General features: G+C 40.7%; 1 protein-coding gene across 9 annotated transcripts in view; it reads left to right on the top strand.

Moving 5' to 3' along the window:
- Positions 1-796: 796 nt before the first annotated feature.
- The window catches only part of LOC110622224 (E3 ubiquitin-protein ligase PRT6), a 50,966-nt gene continuing 29,850 nt past the window's right edge, over positions 797-21,912 (top strand). For 8 of the 9 annotated variants that reach the window (XM_043960512.1, XM_043960511.1, XM_043960513.1 and 5 more), the window contains exons 1-4: positions 797-1,215; positions 1,568-2,674; positions 17,712-18,898; positions 19,050-19,190. In XM_043960512.1, coding sequence (XP_043816447.1) covers positions 1,147-1,215; positions 1,568-2,674; positions 17,712-18,898; positions 19,050-19,190 — 2,504 coding nt within the window. In that variant the 5' untranslated portion in view covers positions 797-1,146. The remainder of the gene's footprint in view (positions 1,216-1,567; positions 2,675-17,711; positions 18,899-19,049; positions 19,191-21,912) is intronic. The other variant, XM_021766659.2, reaches the window with a different exon arrangement.

Here is a 21,912-nt window from a genome sequence, read left to right as displayed (position 1 = left end):
ACACCGAAATTTCACCAAGAAATTCTCTCTCAAATCTCTTTATGTATTCAATGCTTAACTTAGTTTCTTTTTCAACAAATTGTAAGGAAACCGCTGTTTACTACAACACGGTTGTAGCAGTATTATTTTAAAGTATTTTGTACTAAGTAAGTTGTATTTCTATTTTGTATTAATAATATCTGTATTATACAATTGATACTGTGTAAGTCCGTATTGACGGCAAACTATTTTCTCTCTCTCTCTACGTATACCAATCTGAGTTAACTCTGGGAATCCAGGTTAACGGTGCAGGAACCTTAAACCAATTAAAATCAATTGCATTCCATACTTATCTCTGTGGTTGCGGTTTATACCGATCTTCCACACCAGAAAGTGTGTTGCTCATTTGAAGTAATCATGTTTATAATATTTTACAATATATCATTATTAATAAATAATGATCTAAACATGTTAAAAATTATTAATGTAAAAATTATATTATAATATATTATTTTGACCCATCATAAATATTAAAGAAAAAATAAATAAAATTATACCATTTTTTTCCAAACACTTTTTTATATTTTCTAGTTAAGAAAAATTAAATTAATATTATTTATTAACCGTTCAATATCACCAGACATATTTCTAATTTGCTTCTCGTGATATTACTACAATTTTATTTATTAAAATTTCTTAATTTATGTCTTAAAAGAAAAGAATCCTCAACTCATAAGCACGTATCTGGCACGGAGGGAGCACATTAGTTGTCGTGAGCGTGCTACGTTGTTAAGCAAAAATAAAAGGAAGGAACCAAATGGCACTGTAATAAATGACAGACAAAAGCCAAAATAAGAATACAAATGATACTTGAGAAAAGCGCTCTTTTCACGCAATTACTTGCTTTATCTACACAGATTCTTCCAGATAATTGCTGAACCGTCCTCCGATTGTGAAAAACCCATTCAGATCCAGAGACTACTTCAGAGATGTGTGGCGGTGGTGTTCAGAGTTTTGGTTAAATTAATGGTCGCAGATAGTATTGAAATTGAAAAATAATTATAAATCCCTACCTACATCCTTTTAGGGCTCGCAATCCTGGGGGGATTTCGGTGTATTTTGCCCTTCTGTTGCTCAGATTGGCTGCTGCGTATTTGCCATCTTGGTATGGATAACATGGATATCGATTCGCCTGCTGAACCTAAAACTCTCAAGCGCCGTGATCGAGTTATTCGGGTATGACTGTGGCTTGTCTATTAGATTTTGTTTGGTGATTTTTCCAATTATTTTTTCTCTGCTGGTTTTAGTTTTACGGGTGTTTAATTACTTGATTGCTCCAGTTATTTGATTTTCCAGTTTGCTTATATGTTCAGTGTCTTTCATCAGTGAAGAAATTGAGTTGCTATAACTAAGTTTGATGTTTTGAAAGAAGACACTGATTCATGTGGCACGGCAAAATTAAGTTCAATTTTTTCCCCATTTTGTTATGATTCAATTGTGCTTCTACATGACAGTTGCAGTGGACTGTTTAGTGGTTATGTCAGTGGTATATTCACATGTAGTTATTTTGCTCACGATTTTGTAACAGAGGCTTGCTCAACTTGGAGTTCCTGAGGAGTACCTTGAAAGACGGTATCCTGGTATAGTTGCTTTTGTCATGGATAATCCAACCTGGATTCCCGATATAGTATCTGCTATTTTACCTCCTGATGAGGATGTAGCAGATAATCTCCAGGAAACTAAGGCAGGATTAAAAAAGGTGCTGAACCCAACGATGAAACAACAGTTCAGGGAATGCATGTGTTGGTTACAGTGGATCATGTTTCTGGGTGAACCAGCAGTCGCTCTAAAAAACCTTTCCAAAATGAGTACCAGTCGTGGTGTTTGTGGGGCAGTTTGGGGAAATAATGATATTGCATATCGGTGTCGAACATGTGAACATGATCCAACTTGTGCCATTTGTGTTCCTTGTTTTCAGAATGGAAACCACAAGGACCATGATTATTCTATTATTTACACAGGTGGAGGATGTTGTGATTGTGGGGATGTGACAGCATGGAAACGGGAGGGCTTCTGCTCAAAACACAAAGGTGCCGAACAGATACAACCTCTTCCAGAGGAGTTTGCAGACTCTGTAGGGCCTGTGCTTGATGCTTTATTCATTTGTTGGAAAAATAAACTTGTATCTGCTGAAATCATTTGCCAGGAAAATCCTAAAACAAGTGACTGCATTTTTATGCCAAAGAAGGTTGCAAATGAGCTAACGTATGTGGTGGTTGAGATGTTGCTCGAGTTCTGCAAGCAAAGTGAGAGTTTGCTTAGTTTTGTTTCTAGGAGGGTGATCTTAGTGGTTGGTTTATTGGAGATTTTGGTAAGGTCAGAGAGGTTTTTGAGTGAAGGTGTTGCAAGGAAACTTAATGAGCTGCTTCTGAAGTTACTGGGAGAACCGGTCTTTAAGTATGAGTTTGGTAAAGTATTTTTAAGTTATTACCCATTAGTTGTATGCGAAGTCATAACAGAAGGCACTGATGATGCTCTCAGGAAATACCCACTGCTATCAACATTCTCGGTGCAAATCTTTACAGTGCACACTCTAACCCCACGACTTGTGAAGGAGATGAACCTACTTGCCATGCTTTTGAGATGCTTAGGAGATATATTTATCCATTGTGCAGGAGAAGATGGTCGCCTACAGGTATGTCCTGTGATGCTTGTTTGCATATGCTTTGGATCCTATTTGGTATTGAGGTTTGGATATGCTTTTGGAGAAGCACTCTTTTAGATGCTGTTGGAAAAAGTCTAAAAATTTTTAACTAAAATATGTTAATTTTAACTTAGCAGAAATTTAATTGACTTCAATTATCATATTCAAGGTATTGATTTTCTAAGATAGCAGCTCAAAACACCAAATCTAATCATTGATCCTCCTTGCTTCATGATTAGATTCTTTATGGGGTGCCATTAATTGCACATGGATGAGTGTGTATCATGGTAACGTAACGGTTGTCACATAACGTAACGGGTAATGGGTTTTGGGGGGTCGTCACCCGTTACCCATTATGTAACGACCCGAAAATCGGACCGCTACCGGCGCTAGGATCCGGGTCGACTTAAGGCCGCCAGGACCCGTAGCAAGCCTGACATAAAACCTGTAAACCTGTATAATCCCATACATGATCATCAACATACATAAAAATTAAAACTTTTCTTTACATACTCATCAACCAAACTCAACCTGTGCATAAACATTAACATAACATTGATCCCTCTGTGAGATCTCATCTGTGCCCTCAAGGGGTAACATAACCTGTGTTGAGCTGGTTTACATAAACATTTTCAAAATCTCTAAGATCATGTATATGAAAAGGGATACAACATTCTATGGTCAAGCACACACTAACATCCATAAAACTCATTACATAACTATGCTGTACTTTTACATTACAATTTGATCATGTCCATTACTAGCTATTACATAACATGACTTCTTTACTCTATCCGGACTCCCGCTCTATACTGTACCTGCAAGCCTGGGGGTAAAGGGAGAGGGGTGAGCTAAAAGCCCAGTGAGTAGAGCTAGTAAAACACATTAACACTATGCTCAAATGGAATGCATCATAACACAGACAATTCACATAAGGGTTGGGTGAACTTGTCACCAAATAGTCCAAGTTAACTCTGTGCCAGGCCTGTAGAATGGGGCCTGGTCTTCCTGTCATAACATACATTACTTACCATTTTCCAGGGCCTCCTCTGGGCTCCTGGTCTTTGAGTCCCATAACCGTGCATTACTCTGTGCCAGACCTGTAGACTGGGGCCTGGTCTTTCTTACTCTGTGCCAGGCCGTAGCATGGGGTCCTGGTCTTCCTGTCTTGGACTAATTGGGTCATCCAACATTCACCCACATCAACAACAATTTATGCAATGCGGCATATTCGTGAAAACTAATGCAATCATCCTATTGCATAATCATGATGCATGAAACATGATAAAACATTTAATTTAAAAGATTCAGTTTAGTTCCACTCACCTCTGGCTGACTCTGACAACACCGCAGCTGAACTCACTGCTGGGGTCCTCGGTTCCTCGGGTCCGAACCTACACAGGTGGACTCAAATGAGGGACCAAACATACTTGAACACAACTCCAAACTACTCCCCAAAAACCCCCTAAAACATCCTGAAAATATCACAGAAAATATGCATGAAATGGCTGAACAGGGCACTTTCGGCGGCACCTTCGGCGGCCGAAAGTCCTGGACAGAGACGAAACTCAGCTAGGTTCGGCGGCACCTTCGGCGGCCGAAAGTGCCAGACAGAGACGAAAGTCTCTTTTCGGGGGCACCTTCGGCAGCCGAAAGCTGCCTCCACAAGAGGGGTTCGGCGGCCGAAACTCCCTTCGGCTGCCGAACCTGGTTTCTGCCAAACGGCAGAAACTTGGTTCAAATGAACCTCCTGCCTCCCAAAACCATAAATCATGCATATTTCTCAACCAAAACACACATACAAGTTTCTAGGGGTCTCAAACATGCATATACCCCATCTACAACACTTCATTCATACACAATCAAGCTACATTGCTCAAAATCACAACATAAACCCATAAACCTACACATGAACTAAACATGCCTTTAATCCTATGAATCTTGCATGAATCTTATTTAAAACATTACAAGAGTTCAAGATCGACTCTTACCTCTTGAAGATCGAGAGTAGAGGCGATCTAACTTGGAGTTGGGAGAAATCTAGCTCCTTGGGCCTCCAAGCTCAAAACTTGCTCAAAACTCGATTCAAAAGCTCAAAAACTTCAAAGCAAGATGAAACCTTGTTAAAACCATGAAAGATCTAGAGGAAACACTCAAGATCGAGGGAGGAACGGTGGAGACTCACCTTGGCCGACAATGGGAGAGAAAAAGCTCGCCCGTGCGGACCAAGGGGACCCTTTTATAGTGGCTGGCCAGGCCACGTTCGGGGGCCGAATGTGCCTCCGCATCCATGCAATGTTCGGCGGCCGAACATAAGGTTCGGCGGCCGAACCTGCACTTCCCTCACTTAGACTTTCGGGGGCCTAACGTGCCTCCCAAAGTCCATGCAAGTTCGGCGGCCGAAAGTGAGTTTCGGCGGCCGAACCTGGGTTTTCCTCCAAAGACCTTTCATGCAAAAACTCATTAAATTTCATGCTCAAAACCAATAAAAACATGAAAACATTTCATAAAACACATTAAAACATTTTTATAAAACATGATTCTACCCTTCTAGAGATCTCCGACATCCGAGATTCCACCGGACGGTAGGAATTCCGATACCGGAGTCTAGCCGGGTATTACATTCTCCCCCCCTTAAGAACATTCGTCCCCGAATGTTCCTCAACTAGTATATGCATAGCAATCAACATAACATACATACAACACATAGGGACTAACCTTAAAAGAGATGAGGATATTGCCGGAGCATGGACTCCCGTGTCTCCCAGGTACACTCCTCAATATTGTGGTGGTTCCAAAGGACCTTCACCATCGGAATTTCCTTGTTTCTTAGCTTTCTAATCTGGGTGTCTATGATCCGTACTGGCTGCTCAACATAGGTGAGATCCTCTTGGATCTCCACATCAGGCTCACTAAGAACCTTGCCCGGATCTGACACGAACTTTCTCAACATAGAAACGTGGAAAACCGGATGGATTCTCCCCATTGAAGCAGGCAAATCTAGCTTGTACGATACATTCCCAATCTTTTGCAAGACTTCAAAGGGTCCGATGTACCGCGGAGCCAGCTTACCCTTCTTCCCGAACCGAACCACTCCTTTCATTGGAGACACCTTGAGCAATACCAGATCCCCCTCCTGAAACTCTACTAGTCTTCTGCGGATGTCTGCATAACTCTTCTGTCTGCTTGCAGCTGTCTTGATTCTTTCTCTGATCATGGGCACCACCCTGCTGGTGACCTCTACTAGCTCGGGTCCTGCTAAGGACCTCTCTCCTACCTCTTCCCAGCAAACAGGTGATCTGCACTTCCTTCCATATAAAGCTTCATATGGAGCCATCCCAATGCTAGCATGATGGCTGTTATTGTAGGCAAACTCCACCAAAGGTAGATGCTGCCTCCAAGAACCGCCAAAGTCCAGCACACACATTCTGAGCATATCCTCTATGGTTTGGATGGTCCTTTCTGACTGTCCATCAGTCTGGGGGTGGAAGGCAGTACTGAAATCCAATCTAGTACCCATGGCATCCTGCAGACTCCGCCAAAACCTGGAGGTGAACTGGGGCCCTCTATCTGACACTATAGAAACAGGAACCCCATGCAGTCTGACTATCTCATCAACGTACACCTGCGCCAACTTGTCCACAGAATAGCCACTCCTGACAGGGATGAAGTGAGCAGATTTGGTGAGTCTGTCCACAATCACCCATATGGAGTCCAATCTGTTGGACGTCGCCGGTAACCCCACTACGAAGTCCATAGCTATATTCTCCCATTTCCACTCTGGAATAGGTAGCGGGTTAAGCATTCCAGCCGGCTTCTGATGTTCCAGCTTCACCCTCTGACATACTTCGCAGGCTGACACAAACTGTGCCACTTCTTTCTTCATAGCTGGCCACCAGTAAACTTTCTTCAGATCTTGATACATCTTGGTGGCTCCGGGGTGAATGCTGTATCTTGCATTATGAGCCTCTCTCATAATGTCTCCTTTTAGCCCTATGTCATCTGGTACACATAATCGACTCCCATAGCGGAGGATCCCCCTATTGTCAAATCTGAACTCACTGTCCTTGCCTGACTGAACAGTCCTGGCAATCTTCACTAACTCTGGGTCCTCATGCTGTTTCTGAGCCACCTGCTCTAGAAACACGGGTGTCACTTTCATCTGAGCAACCAAGGCACCTGTACCAGATAACTCCATCTGTAGACCTTCCTCAATGAGTTTGTAAAACTCCTTCACCACTGGTCTCCTCTCTGCCGTGATATGGGATAGACTGCCTAGTGACTTCCGGCTTAGGGCGTCTGCCACAACATTCGCCTTACCCGGATGATACTGAATCTTGCAATCATAGTCACTCAGCAGCTCTACCCATCTCCTCTGTCTCAAATTTAAGTCTCTTTGACTCAGGATGTATTGCAGGCTCTTATGATCTGTAAAGATCTCACATTTAACCCCATAGAGGTAGTGCCTCCACATCTTGAGCGCAAAGATTACTGCTGCCATCTCAAGGTCATGTGTGGGGTAATTCAACTCATGCCTCTTTAGCTGCCTAGAAGCGTAAGCAATCACCCTCTCATTCTGCATAAGCACACAACCCAGTCCCACACGGGACGCATCACAAAAGACTGTAAAGTCCTCTCCACTAGATGGCAGAGCTAAAACTGGTGCTGAAGTCAACCTCTTCTTAAGCTCTTCAAAGCTCTCCTCGCACTGGTCGGTCCACACAAATTTCTGATTCTTCCTGGTTAGTCTGGTCAGAGGAGCTGCTATCTTTGAGAAGTCCTGAACGAACCTCCTGTAGTAACCTGCCAAACCCAAGAAACTCCTGATCTCTGTCACTGAAGTGGGTCTAGGCCAGTTAGCCACAGTCTCTGTCTTCTTGGGGTCTACCTCAATCCCATTCTCTGACACTACATGCCCCAAGAATGAAATACTCCTCAGCCAGAACTCACATTTAGAGAACTTGGCATACAAGCCATGTTCCCTTAGGGTCTGTAGAACTAACCTCAGATGATGGGCATGCTCCTCTGCATTCCTGGAATACACTAAGATATCATCTATGAAGACAATAACGAAGTGATCCAGGTACTGGCTAAACACTCTGTTCATGAGGTCCATGAATGCTGCAGGGGCGTTAGTTAACCCGAACGGCATTACAAGGAACTCAAAATGCCCATATCTGGTCCTGAAAGCTGTCTTTGGCACATCCTCTTCCCTGATCCTCAACTGATGATACCCGGACCTCAGATCTATTTTGGAGAAACAACCCGCTCCTGCTAGCTGGTCGAATAGATCGTCGATCCTCGGCAATGGGTACTTGTTCTTAGTAGTGACTTTGTTCAACTGCCTGTAGTCGATACAAAGTCTAAGAGATCCATCCTTCTTTTTCACAAACAGAACTGGAGCACCCCAAGGTGAGGTACTCGGTCGGATGAAGCCCTTGTCTACCAGTTCCTGCAACTGTTCCTTCAACTCTTTCAATTCTGCTGGCGCCATCCTGTAGGGAGGGATAGAGATCGGTCGGGTTCCAGGCATCAGTTCTATCTCGAACTCTATCTCCCTAGCAGGTGGTAAACCTGGCAGCTCGTCTGGGAACACATCTAAGAACTCTCTAACCACTGGCACCGAGGCGGGCTCTCTAACCTGACTATTTAGCTCTCTCACGTGAGCCAAATACCCCTGACATCCCTTCCTAAGCAACCTACGAGCCTGAAGAGCTGAGATCATACCTCTAGGTGTACCCCTCCTGTCTCCTCTGAAGACAACCTCTGATCCATCCTGACCTCTGAACCTGACTACCTTGTCCCTGCAGTCCAAGGTAGCACCATGGGTAGATAACCAGTCCATCCCTAGAATGACGTCAAAATCTGTCAAATCTAGAACCACAAGGTCGGCGGACATGCATCTCCCCTCAACAAACACAGGACTACACTGACAGACTGACTCTGCCACTGATGGATCACACTTGGGTCCACTGACCCAGAGAGGACACTCTAACTCAGAGATCATCAACCCCAACCTCTGTACGGCTCTCGGAGCAATAAATGAATGAGATGCACCAGGGTCCATCAATGCATATACATCCGAACATCCAATGACGAGATTACCTGCCACCACGGTGTTGGATGCGTCTGCCTCCTGCTGTGTCATTGTGAAGATCCGTGCTGGGGCTGACGGACCTTCACCTCTGAAACCCGCTGAAGAAGAGGCTGCTCCTCTCCCTCTGCCTCTGCCACTGGCCTGAGTCATGGCTGGAGCTGCTGGCTGTGCTACACTGCCTGAAGCTGTCTGCTGGGACTGAGCCATCGGGGCCGCTCTTGGACAATCTCGAGCCATATGCCCCTCCTGACCACATCTGAAGCAAGTGTTTGTCCCAAACCGACATACTCCCCTGTGTGGCCTTCCACACCTCGCACATAAAGCATTATCCGCACCAGAGCTTGAGCCACTCCCAAATCCCAGACTAGATTTGACCTTGTTCCAGAACTTGTTCTTTTTACCCTTGGGTTTACCCCATCTCTTACTGCCTGAAGCTGCTGCACTCAAGGTAGAGGGATCTACCCTTCCCCCTCCCGGAGTTTTAGAACCAGAAGCTTGTGCCACTGTCTGCTTAACTGTCCCTTGAACGATGGCACTAGCCTCCATTCTCCTAGCCATGTCTACTATGGCGTGAAAACTCTCTCTATCTGCTGACTGTACCAAGGAGGAATACCTGGGGTGGAGCTTCATGATATACCTCCTCGACTTCTTCTGGTCTGTGCTAAGGTCTTGCCCTGCAAATGGCAGCAACTCCATAAACCTGTCGGTATATTCGTCTACACTCATGTCATCAGTCTGCCTCAACTGCTCGAATTCTATCATCTTCAATTCCCTTGAACTATCAGGGAAAGCCCATCCTGCAAACTCGTTTGCAAACTCTTCCCAAGTCATGCTGTCCACTTTCGGGTTCACATAATTCTTGAACCACTCTCGTGCCTTCTTGCACTTAAGCGTGAACCCGGCCATCTGAATGGCTCTACTGTCATCCGCCCCTATCTCATCTGTAATTGCCTTGACCCGCTCCAAGTACACGAACGGATCATCACCGGTCTCAAACTGGGGAGCACCCAGCTTCATATAGTCTGTCATCTTAACCTTGCTCCCACTGGCTGAGCTAGATCTAGGTGGCTGAACAACTGGGGCTGCTGGTTCTGCAGGTGGTGGAGATGGTGCAACATTTTCTGAGGTAGGGTTTGCTGGATTTGGATAATAGGGTGGAGGTGGATACATTGGGTACTGAGAGTACGGTGGGTAGTATGGTGGGTATGGCATCTGTGTGGGATAAGGGGTGAAACTAGGGTAATCCGATGTACCTCCCATCGAATACCCTGGATGGTGTGAATAGGGTGGGTAGTGAGGTGGCTGTACATAACTCGAGGCCTGAGCGCCTCCTTCTGATTCTCCCATGCCTTCTTCCGGCATGCTCACACCGAGACTGCCATCCCTCCTCTGATCTACTTCCATATCCTCAGACGCTCCTCCTTGCACTGTTCCTCTTACTGATCTGCTTCTACCCAGATCCAAAGACCTTCTAGGGTCTCTTGCTACTCTGTCCCTGTTGGACCTGCTAGACATTGCCCTAGGCAATGCTGGAGGACGGGCGCTCGTGCCCTCATCCTCAGGTGGTACTCCAGTCAATCTTGCTGATCGACGAGTTCCTCTCATCCTGTTTTCTGAAAAACAGTACACATAGCACAAACATTAGCATCATATGGTTCATGTGAGCACACATGAACCCGCATCACATATCATAGCATATCATTAATGCACATGCATATTATCATGGCATTTCACATCATCATGCAAGACAGGACTCCACATCCTATCCTAGTGGACATGATCTTTTCCTATTGTGCTTGACCTTCTATGACCTCTATGAGCCCGACACTCTAGGTCCGACCATATGAACCTAGGGCTCTGATACCATTCTGTAACGACCCGAAAATCGGACCGCTACCGGCGCTAGGATCCGGGTCGACTTAAGGCCGCCAGGACCCGTAGCAAGCCTGACATAAAACCTGTAAACCTGTATAATCCCATACATGATCATCAACATACATAAAAATTAAAACTTTTCTTTACATACTCATCAACCAAACTCAACCTGTGCATAAACATTAACATAACATTGATCCCTCTGTGAGATCTCATCTGTGCCCTCAAGGGGTAACATAACCTGTGTTGAGCTGGTTTACATAAACATTTTCAAAATCTCTAAGATCATGTATATGAAAAGGGATACAACATTCTATGGTCAAGCACACACTAACATCCATAAAACTCATTACATAACTATGCTGTACTTTTACATTACAATTTGATCATGTCCATTACTAGCTATTACATAACATGACTTCTTTACTCTATCCGGACTCCCGCTCTATACTGTACCTGCAAGCCTGGGGGTAAAGGGAGAGGGGTGAGCTAAAAGCCCAGTGAGTAGAGCTAGTAAAACACATTAACACTATGCTCAAATGGAATGCATCATAACACAGACAATTCACATAAGGGTTGGGTGAACTTGTCACCAAATAGTCCAAGTTAACTCTGTGCCAGGCCTGTAGAATGGGGCCTGGTCTTCCTGTCATAACATACATTACTTACCATTTTCCAGGGCCTCCTCTGGGCTCCTGGTCTTGGAGTCCCATAACCGTGCATTACTCTGTGCCAGGCCTGTAGACTGGGGCCTGGTCTTTCTTACTCTGTGCCAGGCCGTAGCATGGGGTCCTGGTCTTCCTGTCTTGGACTAATTGGGTCATCCAACATTCACCCACATCAACAACAATTTATGCAATGCGGCATATTCGTGAAAACTAATGCAATCATCCTATTGCATAATCATGATGCATGAAACATGATAAAACATTTAATTTAAAAGATTCAGTTTAGTTCCACTCACCTCTGGCTGACTCTGACAACACCGCAGCTGAACTCACTGCTGGGGTCCTCGGTTCCTCGGGTCCGAACCTACACAGGTGGACTCAAATGAGGGACCAAACATACTTGAACACAACTCCAAACTACTCCCCAAAAACCCCCTAAAACATCCTGAAAATATCACAGAAAATATGCATGAAATGGCTGAACAGGGCACTTTCGGCGGCACCTTCGGCGGCCGAAAGTCCTGGACAGAGACGAAACTCAGCTAGGTTCGGCGGCACCTTCGGCGGCCGAAAGTGCCAGACAGAGACGAAAGTCTCTTTTCGGGGGCACCTTCGGCAGCCGAAAGCTGCCTCCACAAGAGGGGTTCGGCGGCCGAAACTCCCTTCGGCTGCCGAACCTGGTTTCTGCCAAACGGCAGAAACTTGGTTCAAATGAACCTCCTGCCTCCCAAAACCATAAATCATGCATATTTCTCAACCAAAACACACATACAAGTTTCTAGGGGTCTCAAACATGCATATACCCCATCTACAACACTTCATTCATACACAATCAAGCTACATTGCTCAAAATCACAACATAAACCCATAAACCTACACATGAACTAAACATGCCTTTAATCCCATGAATCTTGCATGAATCTTATTTAAAACATTACAAGAGTTCAAGATCGACTCTTACCTCTTGAAGATCGAGAGTAGAGGCGATCTAACTTGGAGTTGGGAGAAATCTAGCTCCTTGGGCCTCCAAGCTCAAAACTTGCTCAAAACTCGATTCAAAAGCTCAAAAACTTCAAAGCAAGATGAAACCTTGTTAAAACCATGAAAGATCTAGAGGAAACACTCAAGATCGAGGGAGGAACGGTGGAGACTCACCTTGGCCGACAATGGGAGAGAAAAAGCTCGCCCGTGCGGACCAAGGGGACCCTTTTATAGTGGCTGGCCAGGCCACGTTCGGGGGCCGAATGTGCCTCCGCATCCATGCAATGTTCGGCGGCCGAACATAAGGTTCGGCGGCCGAACCTGCACTTCCCTCACTTAGACTTTCGGGGGCCTAACGTGCCTCCCAAAGTCCATGCAAGTTCGGCGGCCGAAAGTGAGTTTCGGCGGCCGAACCTGGGTTTTCCTCCAAAGACCTTTCATGCAAAAACTCATTAAATTTCATGCTCAAAACCAATAAAAACATGAAAACATTTCATAAAACACATTAAAACATTTTTATAAAACATGATTCTACCCTTCTAGAGATCTCCGACATCCGAGATTCCACCGGACGGTAGGAATTCCGATACCGGAGTCTAGCCGGGTATTACACATTACCCCGTTATATAACGGCCCACATGATTCGTTACGGCTGTTATGTAATGGTAACAGTCGTTTTCGATAATTAAAATTCTTTTATATCCTTCCTCTCTCTGCTTTCTATTCTCATTTTCATTAGTTTTTAGACTTTTCGGTAGCTTCATCAATAGCTTCAAAGACTATATTTTCTAGGTTTTCTCTTCCCTTTCTCTTTCAAATTTTAATCTTTCCTGCATATTTCTCATATAAGTACTACTCTATTTTCAAGCTTATTTCTTTTACAAGGTTAGTTAAATTATATCTATTTTAGTTTTTAATTTTTGTTTTTTCCTTCTTTTTTTTAAGTTTTTGTGGATTAAAGTGTTAATTTTGAGTTAAAATTGTACTTTGAGCTATTAGTTTACTTGATTTATAAAGATTATGTTGATTTTTCTTATTTTAAACTATATGATGTTTAACTTAAGTTGAATAATCTATATTTTATGTATTTATGTGTAATATGCATTTGTATACATTGTTTTGAATTAAATCTAATCAATATCATTACATTTATGAAAAATTTGCGTAGTGTCAGGCCGTTACCCTGATTCCGTTATCCGCGACCGCGACCGCGAACGTGGCCGCTACCGCAATTTAAAACCATGGTGTGGATATATATATAATACACACTTAATGGGTTTGTCTTTAGTACAGTTTTGTAGTCCTAGAACTGTGGTGTTCTTTAGTGTCTTGTATTGAATTAGGAATTACTGGTATTGCTTGTTGCTTCCTTTCCTTAGGCTTGTCTGGGCATAGACTTCTGATACTTTGAATTGAAATACAGCCATGGATAGCAATTGAAATTCTTTGCAACAATGAAAGTTGCATAATTGTGTTCTCTGTATGATGATGTTGGGCCTCTTGTTGCTCAACTTAGCTTGTGGGCTTGCTTTCTTTCTCAAGTCCTGAGTGATGTTTTCAAGGAAAATTGGAATTAAGGGATTATTTTGATCTAATTATTAACTATAAAATTCAGAATTTTTTCTTGTACTTTTTCTATTGAGAAAATTTACGGTTTAGTGTTTTTTAGGAAATTAGATATGGATTATTTTTTATTTGATTAATCTTGAAATTCAGAATGTTCATCTAAATTTTCTATTTTCTGTTTAAGATATATAAGGTTTCGTGCAATTCAGGAATTTTATTATCATTAGGAATGTTTGAAATCGTTTTTCCCTAACCTATTTAGCTTTGGCTGAGAATTCTTGTAGATTGAGATTCTTGATGACTTGATCCCAGTATGATTAAATCTTGCATGTTGCTTACTCTCTTCTCTCTCTTGCTCTCCTTCCTGCTGCCGCTACAGTACCTAGAGTCCTATTCATAGCTTCGAATACAAACAACAAATTTTATTCTTTTTTTCTTTATAATACTTGTAACTGTAGTTATTCTTCTTTCTCAAATCAGAACCCTAACATGATATTCCAGTTAAGACCATAAAATCTTTGATGGCTGGTTCCTCACTGAGCACCATTCACCAATGATATTTCTGTTTATTGATCGTGTAATTTTGCAACTTGCTACATTGCAATCCATTTCGTTGAGAACAATGTTATTAAACAGAGAATCGAGGCTCACAAGTTCCAACCCTAAAGCCTCTACAAGAGAAAGGTAGGCGACCTTTAACAAGTGCTTGTGTATGTGCCTAGGTGCAAGGCTCTAGATATAATTCCCGCCTCCAATGGGCACTTCCATCTATCAGTAGACTTGGAATTTGCTAATTCACCAGAATATTGTGTTGACGCTCCAATAAGTCATCATAATTAGGTGTAGCTAGTGATAACAAGCCTTCTAAATCTCATTAAACCACCACATCCAAGATTGGCGTCCACCCATATTTCCATTTCCAGCAATCATGCCTCTTTAATCCCTCTCCCAATACTCATACCTTCTGTTAAATCTCTAGTTTATCTGAAATTTCCCCCTTTTTAATGACATTTATTTGAGAATTTTCCTGAGATCGCTTCTTTGTTATTTATTTTCAAAGAAGACATTAACATGCTATTTAGGTCATATAATTCTTGATCATATTCCCTTTGTTTACCCAAAAAAAAAAAAAAGAATCATACCAGGTTGGCTAAAATTCCTTTTCTCTCCTTTTTTCTAACAACACTTAACGGGTTTATTTGGATTTGTTTGTGAATGTCCCACTATTGAGTTTGTTTTATATTTTAAAAAGCTCTTATAGTGTTCTCTTAAAGAGAAGAAATATCCTCTATGTTTATTATTAATGCTTTGCATATGGGTTATGTAACAAGTTTAGTTAAATGAGCAATATAGATGAGTATTTGATTTTAGTTATAATTTCTTGTAAGAAAAAATTTTTTTGAGCCTCCCTTATTTATACATGCACCTAAGCTTTAGTACACTTTTGCGCTTTAATGAATCTTGCTCCTTTAATAATATTCTCGGTTGTTCTAACTTATACATCATATTATTGAAGGCGTTCTAAAATACAAAGGGGTCTTAGGGCAAAGGCTCAAGGTGCAGGTGCATGCTTGAACGAGGTGCAGCAAAAAAATATTTAATTAAAAAAAAACAGATGTCGTTATTTAACCAAACTTATCTAATTCCCAATACACAACAAAGCATTAGTAAGTAGAAAAAAGTATGAAAATAATGATTTTACCAATTAATCGCCTTTTTAGGGAACTTGTTAACGTAAACTTAAATTTTGGATGCGCAAAAATACCTTTGATTTTTGATATTCACAAAAGAATCCGAATAGTGTAAAAAAAAAGAGAAAAAAAAAACAATTTTAAATAACCTAGAAATAGAGGACCCAAATTACATATTAATGTCAAATAATCAAGAAGTAAATTACCTAAATAGTATGTTAGTATATTCTTTGAAAAAATAAAAAAGAAATATCAAAAAAGATGTACTGAAATAAAGAACCCACATAATGATATGTAAGATTTGTGATGATGGGTGTGGTGGTTTGATGAGATTTTGGTGACTAGTTATTGCTAGCTGTACTAATTTTGACAACTTCACAAAAAATGCACTAATATAGGATTCTAGCAGATATGACAAATTTTGGGTTGAGTATTGTTTTTTTGCTAATGGAAGTGCTAGACAAAGGTGGAAATGAGAAAGACACGCCTTTCTAGAGCCTTGAGAAGGTGAGGGCCCAGTGAATGTCGCCTGCCTTTCTCCTGTAGAGGCTCTAAGGTTGGAGCATGGTGAGCCTTGATCCTGAGGCTTGCCTTTAATAACTATATTTTCCATTTTGGAGCTTTGTTAGTTTCACATAATAAGGAATCACAGATGATAAAGTCAATGAATAGGTTTTTAATTGATTATGATTGCAAAGAAGTTCATAGAGGCTCTTTTCAATTGAAAGCAAGATGAAGCAAGTTAAAATTTTCAGCTATCTTTTGTTGCTGTTATTTTTTATAAGAATCATGAAGAAAAAAGTTTTCTCAACCTACTACTGTTGGCTTTGACACCTTAAATTTATATTTTTGTCTATATCAGCCTTCGTCACCCATTACTTTGGACTAGGCATGCGAGTTAGGTGGATTAGTGGATAGTGCTGATCTATCTTTAGTTTTGTTCTTTCTTTGTTTTATTGTTTTCTTCTGTTTGATCAGGCAGTTTGTCTTGGAAGTTTGGCTCAAAGCCCCCTCCCTGTGTACATATACATTATGTACAATTGGGTCCTTAGAAATTAAAATATTATTTTTTCCATTTGGGCATCTTTTATTTTTTATCCAATTGAACCCTCTGGAGAACAAATTATTCATGTATTTTGCTTGACAATGTAAAAAAAAAAAATTATTATTCTTTTGAATTTTTAATATTTTGTTGAAATTTAAGTAATGTTAAAGTTAAATATTCCCCAAAAAAAAGGATGAAGAACAGAGAAGAAGGGAGAGATTGATTTAATGGAACAAGAGGACCTGAAGCTTCAAGTTACTCCTATGGCTGTTTTACTGCCATGAGAACTTGAGAATGCAAAGTCTTTCTTTGAGGATGTAATTGTTACTAAGATCTCCCCAAGTTTTCATCAAACTTTACTCACTTCTCTAATGGAGTCCTTTTGTTTCATTTCTTATCTTATATCAGCTGTTGATAGCTACATTCTTCTAGTTAGCGATTGGAGTTGTCCATATATATTCTGATACTGAACTGTTCTTAGAAGGTCATGTGCCTTAAAAATGAAGAAATTAGGCTGTAAGACATGAAAATGGAAAATCTGAGTAGCAAAATGCCAATCTACAGCAGGTTGTGGAATTTCCTCTCAGGTTTTAGGGACACACTAAAATCTGACTTGATGCTAATGTAAATATTTTAAGTAATATGACCATATTTTCTTTATGGCCTTCTCTTTGAAATTTCATTTTGTAGGTTAGCTTCTATCTTGCCTTAGTAATTGCAGTTCTCTTTGCAAGAGATTGTATTCCTCTTCTCCTCCCTTTCCAAACTGCTGGCCTTGGGTGGTTTGTGGAGTTGAATACATATCTGGTGCTGTTCTATGATGGTTTATCAGAAGAAATGATGGATGATGTTGGTGGTAGGTTAGGTAAAACAATATTTCTATTTGAGGGGATTAGAGGAGTGCGAGAGAACAAAAGAAGGTGATAATGATAAAAGAAACATGAGTAAATCCGAAACCTTTTTTTTTTGTGTTTTCCAGTGAAACTAAAAACCATAAAAAAATAGCCCTACTGAGTGCACCCTTAAACTTTTGTGTAAATTTTTCCTGTCATTGTCTTTTGTTTCTCTATCCTATGCAAAGTTCGTTGATTACTTTATCTTGCAGGTTAGCAAGTGGGGAGCTTTGTATGAGACGACTATTCGTGTGGTTGAAGATATTCGATTTGTTATGAGCCATGGTATTGTGCCTAAATTTGTAACTAACGCCCAGCGTGATATCTTGAGAACTTGGATGGGACTTCTGTCTTTTTTGCAAGGAATGAGTCCCCTAAAGAGGGAAAATGGCCAACCCCCTGAGGAGGAAAATGATAATGTGAATTTGCTTTTTGTTTTAGATCATTCTTTTGCCAATATTCATTCTCTTTTGGTGGATGGAGCATTTTCTAGTAATGAAGAGACGGATAATATTTTTTCTGTCATGAGTAAACAAAATGTGGATGAGGAAGATAGCATGAGACTTGCAAAAGTAGGAAAGTTATCTGAGGAAAGCTCAGCTTGTGGTGTTCCAGGGAGGAACCTTTCAGTTGTTTCAGCAATGCAGGTTGTTGAAGATAAATCAGATTCCTTTGCTAGTTCTTTCATACCTTCGTCTGCAACAAGGTTAATATATGATTGCTTGCGGGCCATTGACAATTGGTTAGGAGCTAATCATACATATGGGGCTGTATCATCTTCAAGTACTGACAGCAGTTCCAATAGCAACTTTTTACTGTTGAAGAAAACTTTATCTAAGATTAGTAAAGGCAAACATATTTTTAGTGGATTTGCTTGTTCAATTGAAGATAATAGTAGGAAGCGTTTTATGGGTGCAGAAAATATTAAAAATATAGGGCAGGATAGCAATGCAGTGGTTTCTGGTGACAATGATACTGCCAGTTTTGATGAGAGCTCAATGGAGGCAAATACTTCCACAGAATTAGACTCCTTGCATATTTTGAGTTCATCTGATTGGCCAAATATAGTTTATGATGTTAGTTCACAGGATGTATCTGTTCACATTCCCTTACACAGATTACTTTCATTGCTCTTACAAAAGGCATTAAGAAGGTGTTATGGTGAATCTGAGGTGCTTAGTGCATCTAGTGCAAGCATTTTCACCCCATCATCTTCAATGTATGATGGTGATTTCTTTGGAAATGTCCTTGGTGGATGTCACGCTAACGGGTTTTCTGCATTTGTCATGGAGCATCCATTGCGCAATAGGGTGTTTTGTGCTCAGGTTCATTCTGGAATGTGGAGGAGGAATGGTGATGCTGCCATTTTATCTTCTGAGTGGTACCGTTCAGTTCGATGGTGGGTTTATGCTTCACTTGATTCATGTATTTTAGTAAAATTTTTCTTAATTAGTTCACCCAATTTTCTTTCTCAGTTTGCTCGTCATTGTGTTAGGGAGTCTATTGAGAACAATAGTACCTAATGTACCTCTGGTGGTTTGTCTTTGCAGGTCTGAACAAGGTTTAGAACTTGATCTTTTTCTCCTGCAGTGCTGTGCTGCATTGGCTCCTGCTGACCTTTTCGTCAATAGAATTATAGAATGCTTTGGGCTATCAGATTACCATTCTTTGAGCCCTGAGAGATCTACCGAGTATGTAAACTTCCTCATAGCTTTTTCTCTGATAGAAAAATATGGTGTTTAGATGTTTTGTGTTCTGAATGATGTACCTGTGTGTCAACATGAAATGTTTGTTTCATAGGTTTCATATTCTATTATGAGTTCCTAATTTTTTGACAGTCTAGCTGGAGGAGGAAGAGGGGTGTGATTTAAATTCTTTAGAAGGATGGTGGCTCTTATGTTTGAGATGTTTAGCGTTCAGATTGAAGGTCGGATTATGTATTTTTTTGTTCATTATCCTCAAACTAGGGAATAGTATTCTGCTGTTGTTTTAAATCAAGTACTCATAGAGGGCAGTGTGTGTGTGTTATGGATCATTCATTGCAAGCACTACAAAAGGCGTGGTGTCACGGTCCCGGATTATGGCTCGCGTCATAAGTTTGCATACAGTAAAATCAGTATCCAAGGCCGAAGCCGGTGGTTTTCCTTGGTTCTTTCCTTGCCCAATTGTTGTTGTTGTGTGCCCCATAAAGGGAGCTCTGACTTTTTAAACTCGTTGAGAGGGAGTTCAGATTTCAATTTAAATGAAATAAATTTGCTTGTAGCCTTATATATATATATATATATATATATATATATATATATATATATAGGGAATAGTGTTACTGTGTAACACAATTCTACTAGGATAGGAGTCCTAAGGAATAAGAAAACTAAGAGATAAGATAAAATAATTTAATCCTAAAATAAATCAAATACTTTGCAATTTGATCCTAAAATAAATTAAATACTAGAAAAGAGTCCATAACATCACTCCCCCCAGACAAAAAGCTTGTCCTGATGCTCAAAGGTTCATTGAATTAAAACCTCTGGACTGTTACTTCAGTGTGTACTTTCACTATTGTCGACCTGTAACCAAAATAGCATCTTACATTGATGACCCGCAGTATAACGTTCATCAAAGTTGTGACACAGCCCCTTTGCACGTCTATCCGCCATTTCACCTTTTACCATAAGGCCTTGAGTGCTATTGTTGTGACTAACTATGGACATTGTTGGAGTGTTATTGGTGCTTTAGTTTTGGAGTAATGTGGATGATAAGGGTGCATATTGTTTATTTCCCACCCCAATTGGTGAAAAATTTCCTATATCTCCATTTTGCATCAAACTCTGTGGTCCTTGCTCAGCTCATGGTCGTTGCAAGATTGGGTGGACTTTGAAGTTCCACATCCATTCTAATCAATTCAGTTAATCCAACTGTGAATATCTCCACCTGTTGTGGACCTGTAATTGAGTGTACCCTTGCTAATAAAGCCTGAAATTTGTGTTGATACTCTTTCACACTGCTGGTTTGTTTCAAGTTGGCTAACTCACTCAAAGGATTGCTTCTTAGTGAACCTGCGCAAGTGGCAATAGTTTTTATTAAAGGTGTCCCAAGTTATTCCTAGTTCTTGGTCTAGTTTGAAAATCCATAATTGAGGATCTCCAATCATGTGGAATGCTGTATGTCTCACTTTGTCGGCCTCTGCAGTTCTTTGATTTTGGAAAAATTTGATCACAATGGTTCAGTCACCGCAATGGGTCCTCTGTGCCATCATTAATAAGTAGAAAAGTCCAGCTTAGTGTAGCGCGACACTACTGTAGTTCTAGGGCTAACATCAATCTGATCTTTATTTCTCTTTGGAAAATTTGATTGGTTGTTGTTTGGAAAATTTGATTGGTTGTTGTTGCTGCTGCTTATTCCCATTTCAGGATCTTGAATTTTCCTTTGTTCAGTTTTTGAGCCAAAGTTAATTGCGTAGTTATGGTCTTAAGTAATTCTCGAATCTCTCTTTGTTTCTGACATTGTTGTTGGTAACATTCTTAAGAGAGCTTGACATGGGATTCTAACTTTTGCTGTAGATTATTTTGATCTCCCATGACGCTTGTTATGGTCTCGGGTTATGGATCACATCACAGGTTTGCTTACGCAGTTGCTTACAGTAAAATCAGTGTCCACGGTCCGTTGGATTCCTTAATTCTTTCCTTGCCCAATTGTTGTTGTTTTGAGTTTCACAAAGGGAGCTCTGACCTTTTAAACTCGTTGAGAGAGTTCAATTCTCAATTTAGATGAAATAAATCTCCTTACTTTATTTCTTTTTTTTTAGCAACATATATAAGGAATAGTGTTAATGTTTAACACAATTCTACTAAGATAGGAGTCCTGAGGAATAAGAAAACTAAGAAATAAGATAAAACAATCTAATCCTAAAATATAGGATAAAGCAATCTAATCCTGAAATAAATCAAATACTTAGCAATCTAATGCTAAAATAAATCAAATACTAGAAAAGAGTCCATAACACGTGGTGATCAACAAGCAGCAGAACGTGGGACTTGGTGATAAACATGCAGCAGATGGCAACAACTAAACTCAGTTATACTTTCAGATTAGGATTATTATCTTCATATTAGGATTATCTTGGAATTATTTTTATTTAGTAGGATTATTATCTATTTGAGACTTTGTTGTTAGTAGGATGTCTATTCAAGCCATGTAATTCTTACTATAACAACGAGATTACAATTATGAATAAAGGCATGAATGAGATAAATTATAATTCCTTGTGAGATTTGAGATTCTCTCTTCCTTTTAAACGAGTCTTGAGGTTTAATAGCTCCCTCAAACAAGCTCTCCTTATCAATCACCATAGTTCTACACATAGGGGAAGGAATAGGAACAAAGGCAAGGCTGTTGCTGTTGAAGGTGATTTTG

The sequence above is a fragment of the Manihot esculenta genome, chromosome 9 (genome assembly GCF_001659605.2).
Source record: "Manihot esculenta cultivar AM560-2 chromosome 9, M.esculenta_v8, whole genome shotgun sequence".
Lineage (NCBI taxonomy): Eukaryota > Viridiplantae > Streptophyta > Magnoliopsida > Malpighiales > Euphorbiaceae > Manihot > Manihot esculenta.
Note: the sequence above shows the minus strand (reverse complement) of the source record. Positions and strands in the feature narration are given on the sequence as shown.